At 32.0% G+C, this 19040-nt stretch overlaps 4 protein-coding genes and 1 long non-coding RNA gene across 5 annotated transcripts; 3 read left to right on the plus strand and 2 right to left on the minus strand.

The window, feature by feature from the left end:
• Nucleotides 1-843: 843 nt before the first annotated feature.
• Nucleotides 844-3402, plus strand: LOC108461805 (protein BUNDLE SHEATH DEFECTIVE 2, chloroplastic-like). Its single transcript, XM_017761743.2, has 5 exons — nt 844-1063; nt 1148-1245; nt 1887-1950; nt 2229-2325; nt 3146-3402. The coding sequence occupies exons 1-5, from the start codon at nt 1006-1008 to the stop codon at nt 3222-3224; spliced, it is 396 nt and encodes a 131-aa protein (XP_017617232.1). The 5' UTR covers nt 844-1005; the 3' UTR covers nt 3225-3402.
• A 726-nt stretch (nt 3403-4128) lies between these two features.
• On the minus strand, nt 4129-6318 carry LOC108461765 (heme oxygenase 1, chloroplastic-like). The gene is made up of 4 exons (XM_017761696.2): nt 5545-6318; nt 4800-5023; nt 4510-4617; nt 4129-4397 (listed from the first exon to the last, which is right to left on the minus strand). The coding sequence occupies exons 1-4, from the start codon at nt 5969-5971 to the stop codon at nt 4305-4307; spliced, it is 852 nt and encodes a 283-aa protein (XP_017617185.1). The 5' UTR covers nt 5972-6318; the 3' UTR covers nt 4129-4304.
• Nucleotides 6319-11526: 5208 nt separating this feature from the next.
• LOC108464067 (uncharacterized) lies at nt 11527-13423 on the plus strand. The gene is made up of 3 exons (XM_017764151.2): nt 11527-12375; nt 12787-12959; nt 13076-13423. Exons 1-3 carry the CDS (start codon nt 11836-11838, stop codon nt 13212-13214), a joined length of 852 nt encoding a protein of 283 aa, XP_017619640.1. The 5' UTR covers nt 11527-11835; the 3' UTR covers nt 13215-13423.
• LOC108464069 (equilibrative nucleotide transporter 8) lies at nt 12776-15481 on the minus strand. Its single transcript, XM_017764152.2, has 2 exons — nt 14962-15481; nt 12776-14630 (listed from the first exon to the last, which is right to left on the minus strand). The coding sequence occupies exons 1-2, from the start codon at nt 15479-15481 to the stop codon at nt 13936-13938; spliced, it is 1215 nt and encodes a 404-aa protein (XP_017619641.1). The 3' UTR covers nt 12776-13935.
• Nucleotides 15482-15741: 260 nt separating this feature from the next.
• Nucleotides 15742-16286, plus strand: LOC128286430 (uncharacterized). Its single transcript, XR_008276988.1, has 2 exons — nt 15742-15850; nt 15944-16286. It is a non-coding gene; the product is annotated as an uncharacterized LOC128286430 (long non-coding RNA).
• Nucleotides 16287-19040: the final 2754 nt, after the last annotated feature.

Here is a 19040-nt window from a genome sequence, read left to right on the forward strand (position 1 = left end):
ATTTAATTGGTTTTTATTAATTTCAAATTAATTGGTCGGATGATTTTCTTTGGATTCGTACTAACCAGGTTAGTTTCTAATTTAATTGGTTTGATTGATTGATTCGGTTCAAATGATCATAGTGTTTTTTATTTTGAATGGGCTTGTCTTATGGTTAATTATTTGTTCAAGTCCAGAAGTTCATTTGGTATTTTTGAGAGTAAATTTTATTTGATATCCATTATTAGGTGGATATTTGAGAAAATATAGACAAAAATAATATTTTTGAGAAATTGGCTTAAAGCAAAAAATACATCTCTTTACGAAACTTGTTGTGTGATGAGAAAATATAGACAAAATAATATTTTTAAAAATGAGCTTAAGAAAAAAAATATATATTTCTGAAACTTATTAAGTGATGGTTTGACTTTTGAACTTGAGTTTAATTGGTCTTATTTTTAATTATGTAATATAAATATTAAATATATACTTTTTGGTAAATTACCAAACCAAAAATGCAAAGGGTAATAATTAAGGTCCCTTGTTAATGCTTTAATGTTTATAATTCAAATTTCGTTGATATAATATTTATGCTTGATTTTGCATTACAAACATATATATATACAATAAATTATTGGCAAAAGGAAGAAATAAATAAAATCACATTAGATAAATGTTAACATGTTTTTATTATCTTTTAATATTGACCGGAATAAATAAGGATGCAAAATAATTGGGATTAACCAAGAATATTATAAAATTAATAAGATAAAAATATGAATTAAATTTAAAGTTCTAACATAATAAAAGGACCAAAACTGCAATTTAACCAATATCTAATTGTGGAGCCTGAGGCCGCTTATCCAGTTGAATTATTGATCGCTAAGAAACACCTTACCCATTTTATCATTTTGCTTCTCCTCTCAAAGTTCAAAGCTTTATTTATAACACACTAAGCAGTCTAAGAGAAAGTGAAAAAACATCACCCCTACTGAAAAACTCACTCAAGAATAAAGAAAATAAAGGATGGCTAACTCTGTATGTTTCACTTCAGTTTGTTCCTTCAGCATTCCCTGTAAACCAGGTACTTTTAAAAGTTTATGCTTTAGTTATATTGGATTAAACCCCATTTTTTTTTTTTTTCATATTGTTCTTCATTGGTTTTTAGGGATAATTATTAATGATTCTATCCCAAGGAAGGTTATTGGGGCAAATGAAGTGTTTAAGAGCTCCAAAGGTGCCAGATTTCAATCTTTAGAGGCCAAGGTGAGTTTTTTTAACCACCCATCTCATAAATCATCTTAATTTTGCATTTTATTAGTGGAATTGGGGAACTTGAAGTCTGATAATTGCTCAATTGTTGCAAATTGCTTCAAATTCGTCTGTAAATTGGAATTTTGGAATTGGATTGTATTTTATGTACTTTTTTTTGGTGAGAAGATGGAGTATAAAGTAAGGAATTCATGTTATTCGGACTCGTGTGTGGGTATAGGATAATTTTTCGTTTTTTGAGAAAAAAATGAAGGTCAAGAACTAAGATATGAGATAGAATGATTTCTGAAAATGGCTAAGGCTAACTGGGAAAAAAAACTATGTAACATTCAACTTTATGGTTATCAGACCAGACATGGATAGTTAATGTATCGGTATTTCGCAATGAAAGTAAAAACGGGTTATGAGTAAGGAATCGATTCATGGGCGGGTTATCGATTCATGGTATGAATCGGAATTATCATGGTTAAGGGTTGAGGTCCATGTAAACGGCTTCATTGTATCTTTGTATGGAACTTGGAATTAGAAGGGTGGAAGGGGGGGGTATTTTCGGTTTTGTTATAATCTTCTTTGTTTTTTTCTTAATATTCTGTAATTTTCTGCTTGTAAGTTTACCTTAGCATTTGGTTTGACAGGCTGTAGATGATAATCAAAGAACTAAACCGAAGAGCATTGTTTGTGCTGATTGTGAAGGAAATGGTAAGCAAAACCGTGGCTAATGATTTTTATCTTTGGACTGGTCTTTTCGTCTAAGATTAGGTTTCTTTGTTTCTTATGACTAGATATTTCATTGATTATGATAATGCTTTTTATGCAGTCCCTAGCCTGCAATGAGGTAGTTTATCAAAGTGAACTATTGAAAAATTTAAGACTTTTTGCTGTTAATGTTATATATGGTATATTAAACAATATGGTAAACTTGTTTGTAACGTTTCATCACCTAGACAAAAAAACTTGTTTATGCACTCGATTACCAGGTGCCAAACAGTGTTCTCAATGCAAAGGTACCGGAGTGAATTCCGTTGATCACTACAATGGACGATTTAAAGCTGGTGGATTGTGTTGGCTTTGCAGGTGTGACATCTTCTTTTCCTCTTTCTCCTTCCCCTTTTATCCGTCACCCTTCCATTAGCTTTCGTAAATGTCATTTCTGTCATCACGAGTTAACTTATAGCATTCGGAGTTAATTGGTCGGTTTTCCTACTTTACTTGTCTGCAGTATTTGGTATATAAATAAGGATTGAAGTTTGATTTGTTCATGTTGCAAATTTTGTTGTTAAAGAAGAAGAAAAAATATTAATCTATGAACTGGTCAAGTGGCTACAAATCATAGAACTCTCTCTGTTAGTTTTATGTTTAGGGCAGACCGGATTCCGTAAATGTCGAAGTAATTGATATTTTGGGACCTATCCTATTCAATCCATCATTTCCAGTTGTAGAAATCTATAATGCTTCGACCCTTTGTTTTTCTTTTAAGTTCTATGATGTCCAACACTCGTGTTTAACGCATATTCATACATGGTTATGAGATTTGACCCTCTAAATACATTGAAAATCTTCAAAAGAAAAAATTGAACATACCCATGTCAGAGACATACTCATATCCAACACTGAAACTGGAGTCCGAGTAACAACTAGATTTAAGGACAAATCCTTGGAAATTTTTTTCTTCTAAGCTATGTTGCTCTGACTCTTTATTTTCTTAAAATATCCGTGTTTAACCCTTGTGTTCCACACATGAGTGTGAGGATATGACCTCGAAAGATCTTCCAAATGCATGGAAGAACTTAGAAAAATCTAACAATACCGGTGTTAGCCACATACTCGAGTCTGAGTAACGTAGTTTTTAAGTGTATCAAGCATAACATAAACAAGCAAAATTTGTTTGTTGCAGGGGGAAAAGGGAGATTTTATGTGGAAACTGCAATGGAGCTGGTTTCATTGGTGGATTTATGAGCACATTTGATGACTGAATGTAAAAAAGGCTCAGTCTTTTTGAATCAGTTGTTTTCATGGATGTTTACTATAATAATCTTTTGTAACTTTTGTTTTGTTTCTTAGATGAACCATACCCTTTGCTTGATTCATCAGTATTTTTTCCCAGATATGATTTTTTGATACAGATATATGCTCAATACATTTATAATCTAAGGAGGCGCGAGATATGTAGAGATGGCAATGGAACGGGGTAGGGTGGTTTTTGCCACACTCGACCTAATATGTTCCCAACATAACTTAACTTTGACCCGAAATTAAATTGTTATTTATCCACCTTAAATCCAACTCGAAAAATCAAAACTATGGTTAGACTCAACTCGTCTTGAAATTCGATTTCAAAAAAGAAAAAAAACACTTACCTTATTTGATCGGGTCAGTTCGAAACCTGTTGAGTCCAGATTTTTTTACCATCCTTGGATTGAGATGACACTAACAAAGTAAATTTAAGTAACTCAATCTCACCAAACTATTAGTAAATTTATGTTTTGATAATTCAATTTCAAAAGCTTGCAAAAATTATAATTGAACTAGGCAAAAAAATTATTGAAGTGACTGAACTATTGGGAAGTTTTTATTAAATCACTAATTGTTAAGTGTTTTTTTTTTTTAAAGTTTGGCTAATAAGCTTTTATTTAACCATTGGTACGATGAATCAGTATTCACTGATTAGTAGGTAAGGCACATTGCACTTTTAATGAAAGAATGCAGATTCAAACTTTAAAAACGACATCATTAGGAAGGACGAACACGAACCGTAAAATAAACATAAACATGAAAGATATCAAAAAAAACTAAATGACCAAATTATAGCATCCTAACTTATAATGAAATCTATGCGATTCAGGTCAAGAATAGATCAAGCACTTCCGTCATGCTAGCTTAGCCAAATATTCATACTTTTGTAACTTCATTCAAATTGTGATATACACAATGGATATTCATCTTGTTCTTGAACCAAATGATGATATATATATGCAGGGTTTGACCCAGAGTTAACTTACATTGGCTTGCGCCCGTACTTACAAACAACAAGAACAACCATGTGGTTACGAACACTACGACAATATCAGTCGAAGGATCTCCCCTGAATGCTTGAAAGATTTCTCGGTTTCTTCCAAACAATGGTTCTTCTCGTCTCTAGTCCAGCTCTGCATTACCAAAGATGAACGTAGGTGTTAAAAGTTATGAAATTTACTATGAACGTATAGACCACGGCCTTAAAAGGGAAAGAGAGTTCTGCAATGACTCGATATAACATACCTCGGCTACTTTATTCAGCTTATCCCGGACATTCTGCAATAGTTGAGAAAGGTCACCGTCCCATTTATAAAATTCCAACTCCCTGTTGTTAAGTATCTGCTGAGCTACCTGATATAGAGGGAGAGAATAGGGGAGCTTGAGTATACTAGTTCTTAAGTCGAGATAAGGGGGGAGGAAGGTCCATGTGGATTGGAGGAAGTGCCTTCGTTTTAAAGAAAAGCACAACTATAGGGTATTGACTAGATCGAAACTCATAAGGTCAGGACCGAGTAATATACTAGTTAGTTTACCTTCTTTCCAATCATCCGACCACCAGCTGAGTGGGCAAAATACGTGTTGTAGAAATGGCATATGAACGCTTGAGGATCCTTGTCGGATATTTCTTTAAGATACTCAGCATAGGTAATACCTGGAGAAGATGGTTCGGGAATGGCATAGCCTTGCTCTTCGAACCACTGTAAATCTTTTGCCAGTTTTTCAGACCTTTCCAATCCGGTGTTTCGGAATTCAGCATCTGCAGCAGACCCGGGCATATCAAGTTAGTTTTCTCGCAGTAGGAAAACCATAGTGAAGAATTATTGGACATACATAACATGAGCAAGCTATGAACTGTGTCGTGCATGATAAACCATAAACCTGGAGTTAGCTTAGCACCATTGATGCTTTAAAGGGCATTCGTTTCAAGGACTAAAGGCCTGCAATCAAATGATCTAGTTTTGGATGCTAACGTGCTTCGAAGGCTCTGTGAAAGGCCAAGAATCTACCTACATCGGACCATTGGATCAAAGAAACAGAGAAAAAAGTAAAGAAAATTTGGTACAGCATCGACATATATTCAACCAAAACTCCATCAAATCAAAATCAAATCTCCCTTGTGAACCCATCTTAAAATCATATATTCAACCAACTATAAAACATTAACAACTATGGTATATACACACACAAAGATAAACATGTACACAAACCATTCAAAAAAGACGTCATTAACATAAAGAAGAACAAAAATTAGCTACAAAGGGAAAAAAGGGAACTTACAGATAGGAAAAGCAGCCTTGTCAATGATAGATTCAAGAGTATCATAAACCAGCTTACTATCCACAAGGAATTTCAAGTACCCATCGATGCTTGGCTCCCATTTCGGTACGGAATGTTCTTCGGGCTGTTTCACTTCCTTTTCACCTTCCTTAGCTTGCTCTTTGGTATGCAATTTCATAGCCACGAACCTCATCTCCTCCACAAACCCTTTAGCCCCTCCAGGGTACCTCTTCCGTGGTGTCTCCGTCGTCGAGGCCGACACGACGTAGCTCCGGGAAGCCATCTGGGGGAGTTTAAACGACTGGGTTTTGGAAAACAGGAAGTCCCGGGGGGTGAAACTGGAAGACAAATTGTGAGGAATAGAGGGTGTGAAGTTGGGTTTTTTGAGAAGTGTGTGGGATTGGGAAATTGAGGTCAGAGACGCCATTGAAAGAGTTTTTTATACTGAAATTTGGTTTTGGGTTGTGAAGAAGAAAACGATTAAGGATTCAACAATGATAATAATAATGAAAAGAAAAAGATTAAAAAAAGGGGGGGGGGGAATTGAATTGGCGGTTGGATTACTCTTGATCTTGAAGATGAAGCGATGGAAAATAAATTGCTTTAAAAATTGGGTGTAATGAGAAGTGCAAGTTTTATGGATTGCTTATATTATCTAGGAGAAATCTGCCATTGTTGCATCATTGGATATCTCCAGTTTTTATAATTTTAAATCCGAATCCGCCAAACTGCTGTCGTCTCATTGGATAATCAAATAATTCCTTTACGATAATATCATTAATTTAATTTTAATACAACTAAAATATAAATATAAATATAATACAAATGGACTAAAAACGGGTATAATCCGAACTAACTGCATTAAAATCTACATGATAAAACTTAGATACCTACACATATAATTATTTATAATAAGTTTTGAATTAACCCTTCAAAAATTGGTATTAGCCTTTGGGATGTATTACCACCTCACATTACGATAAAAGTATCGTAGAGTTGTATTCTATTTTCATTATTTAAAAATAAAAATAAATTTTATATATCAACATTATATATTGGTGACACATCAGTTTTAATGATAAAATTAATAAAATTTTTAATAAAAATAATTAATTTATTCTTTAATTTAACATAAAAATTAATTTATTTATTCTTTGAATAAAAAATAAAATGTAATCTAATTTCATGTATATTTCTCAAATTGCGTGTTCATTCATCAATTCTTTTCTTCAAGGAATCTCTTACTCAAACGTGTAAAAGGCTAAAAGCAACTAAAATAGCTCATAAATACTTGGATGTACATTGTACGGTTGACCGGTCTACGGCCTGGTGGCCTGGCCTGGATTAAATGGGCTTATTGTTCTGGAGTTACGTTTAGACCCAAATTTTATATTAAAATAAATTTTGTTTTTTAAATTAATTTATAAAAATAAATAATTGTGTGAAATTAGATTTCGGTTTTTATTAATTTTATAAATAATAAAATGAGTTATTTTTAGGGTGTACATTTTATCAAATTGAATAAAAATATTTGATTTAGTTGAGTTAATAAGTCTTATTTTATCATTTTAACTAATTTTGAAAATTTTCTAAATCAAGTCGAGTCAAATAAATTTATTCGAGTTAAATTAAAAATAAATAAACTGGTCATAATAAAATCTTGTTGGCGGTGTGACTAAAATTTAAGTTAGAAAAATGCAAACATCATATATATTTGAACACTTTTTAAAAGAAAATAAGAAAAAATGATAATTAGTATGATAAACTTGTTTTAATAATTTGTTTGTTCAATATATCAATTTAATCATTTTAGGAATTTTAAAAATAATAATTTATCATTTTATATTTTTAAATATTTTAAAAATAATTTAATTTTTAATATATTTTATAAAGAAATTTGAAAAATATTTTATAAAATTAAAGAGTAATAATGATCCAAAGAGTATTTATATCAATTTATTATTGAATTGAATTTTACAACTAGAATTAAACTCGAAAAATTGAATTGCTTATTGTAAACTTGAACATCGATAATTACAATGAATCGCAAAGCAAGAGAGAAAAATAGAACACACTACTTTTTACGTGGAAACCCCTTTTGAGAAAAGCCCACAGGCAAAGAGAATAAAATTCACTCTGTCAAATTTGAATGATACAAGAGGAAAAACGATTACGTCTATTTATAAGTTTAAAAATCTTATTCTAATCAAAATCAAATAGAAATAATACAGTAAGATTAAAAACCTTGTGCGGCCTTCATCCTCATAGATTCCCTTATCTTGTCACTTGTATTTTATTTTTAATAGAAATTTGAGTTCCACAACTTCTAACACTTGCCCAAATTGATTTGAAAAAAGAAATTGAATTACTTAAATAATGCAATTCAACTAACTTGAAATTCGAACAAATTTTTTATTTTTTTAAAATTGAATCAAGTTTTACTCACCCATCGTTATTTGAATGGATCAAATTGAGTCAAATTCAATCTTGATTTTTTTTTTCTTTTTAAGAATTGGACCATAACTCAACTTAGCTCGTAAATATGTTGTAACCACTACCTTGTTTGGAATTCCTACACAAGTTGTATAGTCCATTAGTAGTTGCTTTGAGCAATTTTATGTTTAGATGTCATATATTGTATTATGTTATTCGAGTTTTAATATGATTATTAAATATAAATACGTGTCAACATAGATATATTAAAATCTTTTTAAGATTTTATGTATTCGGAAGTCACATATATATATATATATATATATATCATATTTTCATATTTACAATTTTTATTCAATAATTTTCATATTTACCAATGCGTTGGATACGAGTTTCGAATACATATTTAAAAAATAAATAAAATGTTGCTAACATAGGGTTGGTGGGCTTTGATAATGGGCTAATAGCAATGGATTTGCACATATACCCCAAACCACCTTCATTTTGGTTGATTTTTTAAATATTTTTCTTGTGTGCTGAATAAAAAAAATAAAAAAAAAAACCTATTCGAATTAATGTGTTTGGACCATCTAAAAAATAAAGTTAAAAAGTCCTAATAACTTTAACTTAATGGAATTCTATTTTTATTTTATGATTAATTTAAATTTTTATAATATAGAAATAAGTATTTTATATTTAAAATAACTTAAATTTTTATATAAAAGTATTTTTCAAAAATACCATTTAAAAGTTATTAATGGTTTTTATTTACTTTGAAAAATTATTTTAGAAAAAAACTTTCAAAATTTTTAATAATTTTATTATTATAGGTTCTCATCATATTTGTTCTTTTTAACACAATACTTAAAACTATTTATAGTCCCTCTCCAACCTATAAATAAGAAGACAATACGTTTCAACGCACTCAAACTCACGTCCTCCTATATTAATAATAATATTATACTAATCGAACTAAAACTTAGTCCACATAAATACTTTTAAACTTTACCATGATATTATTAATGAATCCAAAAACATATCCATTAAAAAAATTCAACCTGCTACATGATTGTTTGAGATTTGACTTCTTGTTTTTGGACCTTAACAACCAATCATATCTATAACTATATCTTTATTTAGAATTTAAAGGGTTGTTTGATGACAACTAAGCATAGATATAAAATATAATTTAAAGAATTGAAGTTGAGAATTTACTTTTAAAGGCTTTTTAGAATAAAAAATAAAAAATAAAGGATTGGGTTATTAGACAACAATGCAATATTATTAAATTAAAGGTTGGAGATAATTGATCCTTAGTTTAATTAGTATTGGCGTTGTTGTCAATGTAGAAGGATATGGGTTTGAGAGTGCTTTAACGCATTATTCTCCTACTTAAGGGTTAGAAAGGAGTTATGGGTAGTTTTAGATATTGTATTTAAAAGAGCAAATGATACTAATGTTCAAAAAAAAGTTTGGGATTAAATTTAGAAGATTATTTGTATAAATAAAATACAAAACTTTTATCATAATTAACGGGTAAAATTATACATGAATTATGATTTAATATTCAATTTGATATCTGAACTTTAATTTTATGCAATTTAATATATAAATATTAAATTTAGTTCAATTTCACAAATCGTTAACATCGTACTTTCGATGTAATATAATTTTAGGCTTACTTTTTGCATGTAAAAAATATTTACCTAACATGAAAATTAATAGATTTATTTAGTTTTTAAAATATTTATAATTAAATCAAAATCAAAATTATATATATAATTGAAACAAAATTATTGTTTGTACATTAGGCATATCATTTATAAATATTTTATAGTAAGACACTTTTGTGTTATATTTTACGTGTTTAAAATAATTTTAAAATTATAAAAACATTACATGTTAATAATTTATTTAATATGAATTTTAATATGTTGATATATTTATGTTGTGCTCATACTATTTTTATGTCGTGCCTAATCAAATTTTTTACAAGTGTTTATGTGCCATACTAGTTGAATTGTTAAATCTAAATTATATTTTTTATGATATGTATAAATATCATGAAACATTAGAAATTATGGACAAAAAAAATCACCATCCACTAGTTAATTATCTCTACAAACGACATTTTTTTATTTAAAATGGTAAGAAAAATTATGACCTACCAGGAATGAGGATTTGATTGGACATTGGAGGGATGTAAACCAAGTTGATATTCTTTTCTCATTTGTGAAAAAGATAGGGTTTGGCTGGAATTTTATGTATCATAAATTTGATAGGGACTTGCACTCGGTATTATTTTCTGGGTTCTTCGTGCTTTTATAATAACTTGACCATCAAAATCTCTCTTTAGATTCTATGAGGTTCATATCTATTTGTATGGTGGTTTCGGGTAGGAATTTTTTTAAAGTATTTGTGTTTGATATTTATATATGTTATTTTTGATATAATGTTTATAATTACTTATAATTTCTCTCAGTCTCGAAGTAGGAGATTAATGCGCTTTAATAGACTTGAACCTATATTTTTCAAGGAATTTTAAATTATCTTACAAAACTATTTAAAACTTAAAACTATATAATAACAAAACTTATATTCTTTAACAATATATAAATCTATAATTTGTAGTTTATCTCTTAAATTTGTTTAAAAGTATCAAGTTAATGTTTAAAATTTTTATCTAGTTAGTACAACGGCTCTAACATTTTAATTTGTACTGATATGACACTAACATCCAATTAAATAGTGAAACATAATAATCTTTCAAAATCACATGTGATAAATTAAAAAGTTTAGATATCTTTAGAAATTATGACCCAAAACCATATCTTACCTCTTAAAATATACTTTCTAAAAATATAAATTGATTTGCTGTGTCATGTGAGGGAAAAAAAAAGCAGAAGAAAATATCTAAGAAATAAATCAATAATTGAGAGAAGTGAAAAGACGATACTTCCTTTTGATTTGCTGGTTTCTAGAAAACAAAAGATGGGGGCTTAGGGTAGGCAGAATAAAAAAAATCTAGGGAAAGAAGATCCCACTTTAACCAATGAACGAAAGCCCACCTCATTTAGAGCCATGGACTATGGTATGGACCCACCGAGCCACCCACCGTGTGGCTCCACCACTTGCGCACCACGGTCCCAACTTGGTCAACACCATCCTTCCCGCTACACGCCGGCATTTATATATGTTTTAAATTTTAAACATGTTTTTTAATTTTATATTATATTTATAAATAAAAAAATTGATGTAGTATAAATTAAATAATGTAAAAATAACCTAATATATAAAATTTAAAATTTAACGCTAAAGCTCATATATTAAATACGCCTAAATATATATTTTAAAAATTTAAGTATAGACCGATTTTATGAAAATATTTGAGGTGAAATATAAAAAACGCTTCAAGCGCTCTCTACTACATTAATATTGAAAATGGGAGCACCAATAATTTTTTCATTTTCTGATGGTACATATTAATTAGGAAAATAGTTTTTAAGATTTATATATATAAATATTATATGAATATCAATAAATAATGAATATAGTGATAAGGTAGAAACGCGGAAGCTTACCTAAAAATCTACTTTCTTTTATTTTCTCGGAAACCAAACAGCTAAAAACCCACGTGCTTTGATCATCATGAAAGATTCAATCACTCAAATCAACGGCCCAGATGATTCCGTACATCCACTTATTCTCCCGATAAAAATCCAGCACCGCCTATTCCCTTCTTTCTCAACTTCTCTTTAACGCTGCAATTGCAGCTGAGAAGCATTAGATCCCCCAAATCTTTGGCTTATTTCTACAAATTCACCCTTTAATTTTCTGCACTTTTCAATTTAGTCCAACATGCTTTTAAGGAGCGCATCGACGCCGTTACTTAATTCATGGGTCCCACACTCGAAGGAGCCGTCGCCGGAGCTCGATTCGTCGCACCTGATTGCCCGAACCCGATCCGTTTCGTTCAGGATTTTGTGTTCGAGCTCCAGCTCGAGCTCGATTTCTGTTGGGTCGGGCGATGACTCGAGCAGGAGGATGACGAGGGCGGTGTCGGAGACGGATCTGAGGGAGCTGGTGGTCCCTAAGATGAGAGAAGTGAAGCGAAACAACGGGATCTTGAATACGATCTTTGTTGAGGAAGAAGAGGATGTGGAGAGAGAAGAAGCTGGATTTCAGTGGCGGAGAACGGCGTCGCTCGCGGTGAAGGAAGAGTGTGAAATTGGCGGGGCTGATGGTGGCGGTAGATCGGACAGTGGTGATGATAACGAATGGAGCTCGTGGGATTCGAATAACGGAAATGATGGTACCGAGTTGTATTATCAGAATATGATCGAGGCTAATCCTGGAAATTCACTTCTCCTCAGCAATTACGCTAGATTCTTAAAAGAGGTAACTTGGATTCTTTTTAATGCGTAATTACATCAAACATCCCAAACTGTTACTTCATTTTAAATTGATCCTTAAATCTCAAAACATTTTAATCGAATCCTATTGTGTCAGTCAGGTTGAATCCACTATGAAATATATTTAAAATTCGGGATTAAATTGTAAATAAGAGTTGTTTTTGCATTAGATTAGATTTAAACTGCCTAGATACATATCTTTTACCTTAAATTTGAGCTGATATCTGATCTCTGTGTTAGTTTCTTTTTCAAACTAATGGTTTGATTAGCAAACTTGAGACTAATTTAAGTTTTAAGTCGTTGTTTAAGGATATGCAATTAATTTTTTTAAAAAAAATAAATGAAGGGTAAAATAAAACGAGTTTTTGAGTTGATCTAATGTGGGAAAACCGGACAGGTTCGTGGGGATTTCGTGAAAGCCGAGGAATACTGCGGGAGGGCGATCTTGGCTAATCCAATTGACGGGAATGTCCTATCTATGTATGCTGATTTAATCTGGGAAACTCACAAAGATAGTTCCAGAGCTGAAACTTACTTCGATCAAGCTGTTAAAGCAGCTCCTGATGACTGGTAAATCCCTCCTTCCCCAAGAAAACTAAATTCTAAACAATGGGTTTAATCGTTTATGTTCAACCACACAATGATTGATTGAAAATTGTCATCTTTGTTTTGATGAAAATTTGCAGTTTTGTGCTAGCATCATATGCAAGGTTTCTTTGGGATGCTGAGGAAGAAGAAGATGGGGAAAATTTTAGTGAAGTACCAGAGCCAAGCTTTATCCATGGAGTTTCTTCAATGCCTCCACCTTTGACTGCTGCTTCTTAAGATCCTTCTCTGACATGGCTTGTATATTTAGCTATTTTTCTGACTTTTTTTGTTCATATTACCTTTTTCTTTGTTTTTAAGTAGAAATGATATGAGTGAATTATGTGTAGTTATTGAGAACTCTGTTTTGCCTTTTCTCATCCTTGGTGGTACCATATAATGTAAAAGGGAATATAAATAATATATGAAAAATAAATCTTCCAGTGAAATGTTCTTGTTTCTTTTTTTTAATCCATCTATTTTGATTCCTTTTTGTGAATTCAGGTTATTGATGATTATCATTTGTAAAAAGATTCCCTGTTGTTGATGTTATCAAAAGATTAAAAGACAAAAACCACTGTTTTTTATTTGTATTCTCCTTTTTGGTTGTTTTGTTATTATTCATTGCCTTTGGGATCGTATTAAACTTTGTGCAGGCGAGAATATTCAATTCTTTTCACGTTATCTTTTTGACTTAATTAATCAAAGATTGTGCCTTAATCCAACTTTATGAGTTCTTTCTTTTCTTTGCAGAAAAAAAAAATGAAGGAAAACTGTGATCAAATTAATTACTCATGTATGGTGTAGCTAAAGAAGATACCACCCAGATTTTTTTGATAGATCGTGGATTTTTTCCTTCTGGTGTTTTTCACAGATTGGGGAGCACATGAAGGGAAAGCTTTTTTTTTCCTTTTGCAAGGAAAACTAGCTGTTGGGAGACAAGGGGAGCTGAGGAAGGGGATCAAATGATCCAAAACCAACCAAGAACTGAGCCACCGACCAAACCGATCCCCAGGAACACAACCAGCACGATTGCAGATAATTCTGCTTCTGACACTGGTACAGTCTTGGGGGCTAGGATCATCAACACGCTTGTTAGGTATCCATTAGTCAGTCCGAGCATAAATGTAAGCACCACTACTGGTATTTCACCCTTAAGCCACTTCGGTCCGTGGAGGCAAGCGGTGAAAAGTGGATAAAATAAAAGCCTGGATATGCAAGCCCATGTAGCTTTCTTAATGCTCTGTAGAACATATATTGCGGTCAGAGACTTTCCCATGAAATCTGCCACATTATACACTGTGATCAGTAAAACAGGATACCAGTCTCGTAGAAATTTCGACTCCAGATTCTCAGCTATAAATCCAGGGAAAATCGACAGGGTCACTACGTAAATCATGAGAATCCCAAGTGCTGGCCAGCAGATCTTTCTCGCCACGGTCCAAAACTGTGGGCTGGAGCAAAATGGGTCATCTCCAAGAATCCTGTAATGCTGTTGCATAACTGGTAACTTGTATAGCAAATTGCAGCAAAGAATGCAACAAAGCTGGATAGTTGCACTGACTATAAAGTAGAAGTGAGCACTTGCTCGCAGGCCCGCTGGGGTTTGCGGAAGTGAAGCCTTAGTTGTTATTCGCAGGATTGAAACCAGCACACCTGTATGTCGAATTTAGTCAGATATTGGAGTCACATAACATTGCAGATCACACAGCAACTGTTATGGTCATTCTTACAGGAAATATGGTGATTAGAAGAATAAAGGTTGCACTTCATGGAATGAATTTCATACTCTGAAGAATCTTTTCTAGACACACTGTGAAGGTCACTAGGTCTGATATTAGCTTTTGGCATGTTTTCTCGTATATGGTTTATGTAAAAGTCACTTCATTCTTGTCATTGATGTAGTTTAAAACTACTCTTAGATGATTGCTTGATTCAGAAAAGCAATAGGAGAATCATGATGGGAACTAAACAGTAAAAATGTTACCTGAAGAGGCAGTTCCAGCAAAAATAGCCTGCATGTACTGTTTTGGAAGCTTTCCAGCTGATCCTATCAAGCTCCCTGCTATCAATCCATCCGCTAAACCGCATATTACAACGGCTGTGACCGTCATGAAATAGGCTGCACTTTGTTTCTCTTCAGACCAACCACCCTGCCACACCCAGTCTATAGTCGGAGCCACCATTAGGGAGAGAAGAAACGTGGAAAACCCCATGTTCAGTCTAAACCTACGAGTCAGAGCCAGATTTGTCCCGCAGCACGAACCCGAACTCATCATAACAACTAAAACCAGCACCGAGGTGCTCATGTAACCCACGGAGAAAACCTTTTCGACATGCTTGGCAGGGTAGAGATAACCGAAGTAATCAACAGCCGTGATGAAAGCATTCCACGGAAGCAAGTTGCCTGCACCAAGCAAGAAATGGATTACATAAGCAACTCTGTAAGTATCCCTTGGCTCAAGCTGATGATCTGTTGAAGCCTTTGGGTTTTCCATTTCTTGCATATCCTGCACTACAAGATTGCAAGTGCAGTACTTTGGTTGGAATTTAAGGTTGCCAATAAGGTATAAGGTTGTTCTAGAGAATTGATGAATTGACTTGTTGATTAGAAAGGCATATAAACAAAGCTAAACTGAGCCTAACAGAGAGTAGCAGCTTAAGCTAGTCAATAGCAAAGAGGCTTAAATGGTATTTGTAATGCAATATAGCTTAGCTAGCTGCCTTTGTGAAATTGGTTCAGTTGAACCAGCTTGACTAACCATGGGAGGGCAAGCTGGAGCCACTTGATGATGGGATTTGATTGATGGGTTTGGGATTTTGGAACCAATGGGGGGCTCATGCTTGTTAGAAAATATGCGCTGTTTGTGGGGACGGTAATGGATGGCAAGAGGTTGAAATACCTTTTCTTTTGTCATTGCTTTTCTGCTACCACTGCCCATGGGTTAACATGCCATTGGTCTTTTCAGGTTAATAATCAGAATCTTTCCTGAAGGACTAGGGGGGCTGGCAATGGCATATTTCAGTAGCCTCGTGAGATGATCATTTCACAAATTGCAAACATTTATTCTTGGTAATTGTCGGGATATAAGGATATGATCTTCAAAGACTCTTTAAATACATAAACAATGAGACAGACACTCATTCAAGTTCGAGCCTATGTTTATGCCTATTGTATTTGATCATTTGAATTTGATACCTTAAAAATAAGGTATATACATGTTTTAAATATGCTCTATCATATTTTTTGAAGACTCAGTTAGAACATTTTGAAATTCCGAACCATTTAATAGAAACGTTTGGTGCAATTAATTGGAGTATGTTTGGACAGTTGATGTATTAATTAGCCATTCATCTGCAGGAACTTGATTCCATCATCGTATGTGTTGTTTTGAACTATTATTCCCTCTCATCTTCACCACTTTCCACCTAATATGTATTTTTACTTTTGAGGGAGCTGATAAATGAGAGACACATAAACACAGTCACACCATGAATTTGTGCTTTTCCAGAATCAACCACTTCTTTGGTTAGAATTTGATCATAGTACATTAACTAAAATTACTGGTTTTTGTTTTTGCTAACATATTATGTATAAATTGTTTGAATTATTAATTTTACTAATTTCTTGAATATAAATTATTAAATCGTTGATTTTCAAGTCATCTATTTAATGATATGGTTTAATCATATTATCATTATTTTTTTTTAGTACAATTACAGGTGTCATCATCCATTTTACGATATGAACTTAGTTTTGTTTAGGTCGAGTGTTATTCAATTAAAACCTTTCTAACAATAACCGGTTAACTTCTTGAACCTATAACAAATGAGCGTTTGAAAAGGACTTTAATAATCATTTAATACAATTTAAAACCAAATGGATTAACTTTTCATAAAGCATATATATCAAATCCCAATAAATTGACAATTTAAAATAGAGAGATTAATATCTTAAGTTTTCCTTGGAGATTTCACACTCGTGATAGTGACAACAACACTAGCACAAGAAATGTGGAGCAAATGGCTTTAGGACTAAGCTTTCATTGATGCTTTTCATGAGCAAAGTTAGAAATTAGGATAAAATTAAAAATTCGATTTTAAAATTTAAAATAAAATTATAAAATTTGGAGAGATTAAAAATAAAAATTATGTTGAAAAACAATTTAAGTTAAATATTTGACAAATAAAAGAAAAAAAAACTAAAATTGATAATATGTCATTTAAGAGGAGGGCCAATGATGGTAATCAAAAGGTAAAATATGAAGATAGGGCAATCATAATACTATTAGCTTTCATAGCAACATAATTAACGATCTGTTACTTTTGACTTCCAAAGTAATAATAATTTTTTTGAAATTTTGCACACATAATTCAATCTTTTTTATTAAGATATAATAGCCACAAATAATCACTTTTTTTTTGTTATAAGAAAAACTAACATTTCGATGCTTTTTTTTAATAAAATCTTTGAATAATCCATGAAAAATTATTTAATTTTGAGTATTTAAGTTTAAAATTTATTATACATATTATATATATATATATATGGGTTTATGAGTTTTCAATGTGCAATTGTTGTGTAAGTTTTAGTTCAATTTGTTGCCTTTAGTCTGAATTAAATTAATTTTTATTTTAGTTGTGCGAATGGTATGTTTATACTTTGTGATTTCTTAGAAAATCTATACTATAATAATTTGATACTTCTGGTTCCTCGAATATGTATTTATATTTGTAATTTTAAGTTACTTATAACATTTTTAAGAATAATTAGAGTGAGATATAATAGACTAACGAATTACGTGACATTTGATTTCGTTGTTTGAATTTAGGTAATTTTTGGAAGATTATTTTATAATAAACCCTGATTTCTTCTTCAAACCGTTGCTTCTTCTCCCTTGATTTGCCCAACAGTGTTGTTAGCCTTCGGACTAGCTACCACCCGTCTTTGTCTCTCTCCCACCAACCCTCTCTTCTTTTTTTTCTCCTCATTTGCTCCATGTGTCTTCTCTCTTTTCAGTTTGCAGATCTATTTTATCTACTATCTTCACAAGTTGTGATGGACAACGGTGTCTATCATCATTGAAACTCCATCGGCCACCAGCAATTTCTCTTAAAAAGTGAATGGCTCTTCGTCGACTTCTTAATTTGTTTTTGTTTTGAGAGTATTTCAAAATTATAAATGATTTTATGAGTCAGTTTAAACTCCTGTTGTTTTTAGTTATATATATATTATTTTCCCTTACTTATAAGTATTCACTTTTAGAAGTTTTTGTTTGCTCTTTCAACACGTTTTTTAGACTTGCTTTTGCAAGTGATTTTTCAAGATGGTTTTTTTGATGTCCTCTCCAATTTGGTGGCCACTCAATTCTTTTGCTGATTTCGCCCACCGCTTTGGACCATCCGGGACTAATTTTCTTATCGTAATAGTTGCTTACAATCACTCTAGATATATCGTACTTGAGTTGTGATAAAGTTGATTTTCAATATATCGTAATGTTTTATTGATGTTAAGGTAAAAACATTTATTGTGTTGATAGAGCTTATCATTCACAGCAAATAAATATATATTTTTTTTACTTAAATCATGTAATCCCATGTAACGCCCCCTTTACCCGAGACCGTCGTCGGAGTCGAGCACGAGGCATTACTAAACTTATTTGAGCACTTAAACAAATTCAAACAATTTATATCACACTTTCCAGACAAGCTGTCCAACTGCGTTACAGATGAAAAAAAAATCATATCTCAAGTTACAAAACTCGAAATCCAAATCCGTAAATTTTCCCCAAATTTAGGCTCATATATCTACTTACTAATTTTTTTCTAGAATTTTTGGTTGGGCCAATTAGTACAGTTTATTAGTTGAAGTCTCCCCTGTTTCAGGGTTTAGCTGCTCTGACCCCTGTTCACTACGAACCAAATTTCTCCATGTACAGAATTCAAATAACCAAGTCGTTTATTTCTCTTAAAAATAGACTCAATAAGGAATCCATACATATATCGTAGGACTCCTAATTAATTTTTTACAATTTTTAATGATTTTTACAAATCAGAACAGAGGAG

The sequence above is a fragment of the Gossypium arboreum genome, chromosome 13 (assembly GCF_025698485.1).
Source record: "Gossypium arboreum isolate Shixiya-1 chromosome 13, ASM2569848v2, whole genome shotgun sequence".
In the NCBI taxonomy this organism is placed as follows: domain Eukaryota; kingdom Viridiplantae; phylum Streptophyta; class Magnoliopsida; order Malvales; family Malvaceae; genus Gossypium; species Gossypium arboreum.

What these genes read in the sequence shown, in the direction of transcription:
- LOC108464069 (XM_017764152.2), bottom strand. Translation starts at nt 15,481, where the DNA reads ATGCAAGAAATGGAAAACCCAAAGGCTTCAACAGATCATCAGCTTGAG. An exon ending in TGCTGGAACTGCCTCTTCAG is followed by an intron (nt 14,631 to 14,961) that starts GTAACATTTTTA and finishes TTCGACATACAG; the next exon opens with GTGTGCTGGTTTCAATCCTG.
- LOC108464067 (XM_017764151.2), top strand. Translation starts at nt 11,836, where the DNA reads ATGCTTTTAAGGAGCGCATCGACGCCGTTACTTAATTCATGGGTCCCA. An exon ending in ACGCTAGATTCTTAAAAGAG is followed by an intron (nt 12,376 to 12,786) that starts GTAACTTGGATT and finishes AAAACCGGACAG; the next exon opens with GTTCGTGGGGATTTCGTGAA. An exon ending in AAAGCAGCTCCTGATGACTG is followed by an intron (nt 12,960 to 13,075) that starts GTAAATCCCTCC and finishes GAAAATTTGCAG; the next exon opens with TTTTGTGCTAGCATCATATG.
- LOC108461805 (XM_017761743.2), top strand. Translation starts at nt 1,006, where the DNA reads ATGGCTAACTCTGTATGTTTCACTTCAGTTTGTTCCTTCAGCATTCCC. An exon ending in TTCAATCTTTAGAGGCCAAG is followed by an intron (nt 1,246 to 1,886) that starts GTGAGTTTTTTT and finishes TTGGTTTGACAG; the next exon opens with GCTGTAGATGATAATCAAAG. An exon ending in GGATTGTGTTGGCTTTGCAG is followed by an intron (nt 2,326 to 3,145) that starts GTGTGACATCTT and finishes TGTTTGTTGCAG; the next exon opens with GGGGAAAAGGGAGATTTTAT.
- LOC108461765 (XM_017761696.2), bottom strand. Translation starts at nt 5,971, where the DNA reads ATGGCGTCTCTGACCTCAATTTCCCAATCCCACACACTTCTCAAAAAA. An exon ending in CAAGGCTGCTTTTCCTATCT is followed by an intron (nt 5,024 to 5,544) that starts GTAAGTTCCCTT and finishes GGTCTGCTGCAG; the next exon opens with ATGCTGAATTCCGAAACACC. An exon ending in AGCTGAATAAAGTAGCCGAG is followed by an intron (nt 4,398 to 4,509) that starts GTATGTTATATC and finishes TTGGTAATGCAG; the next exon opens with AGCTGGACTAGAGACGAGAA.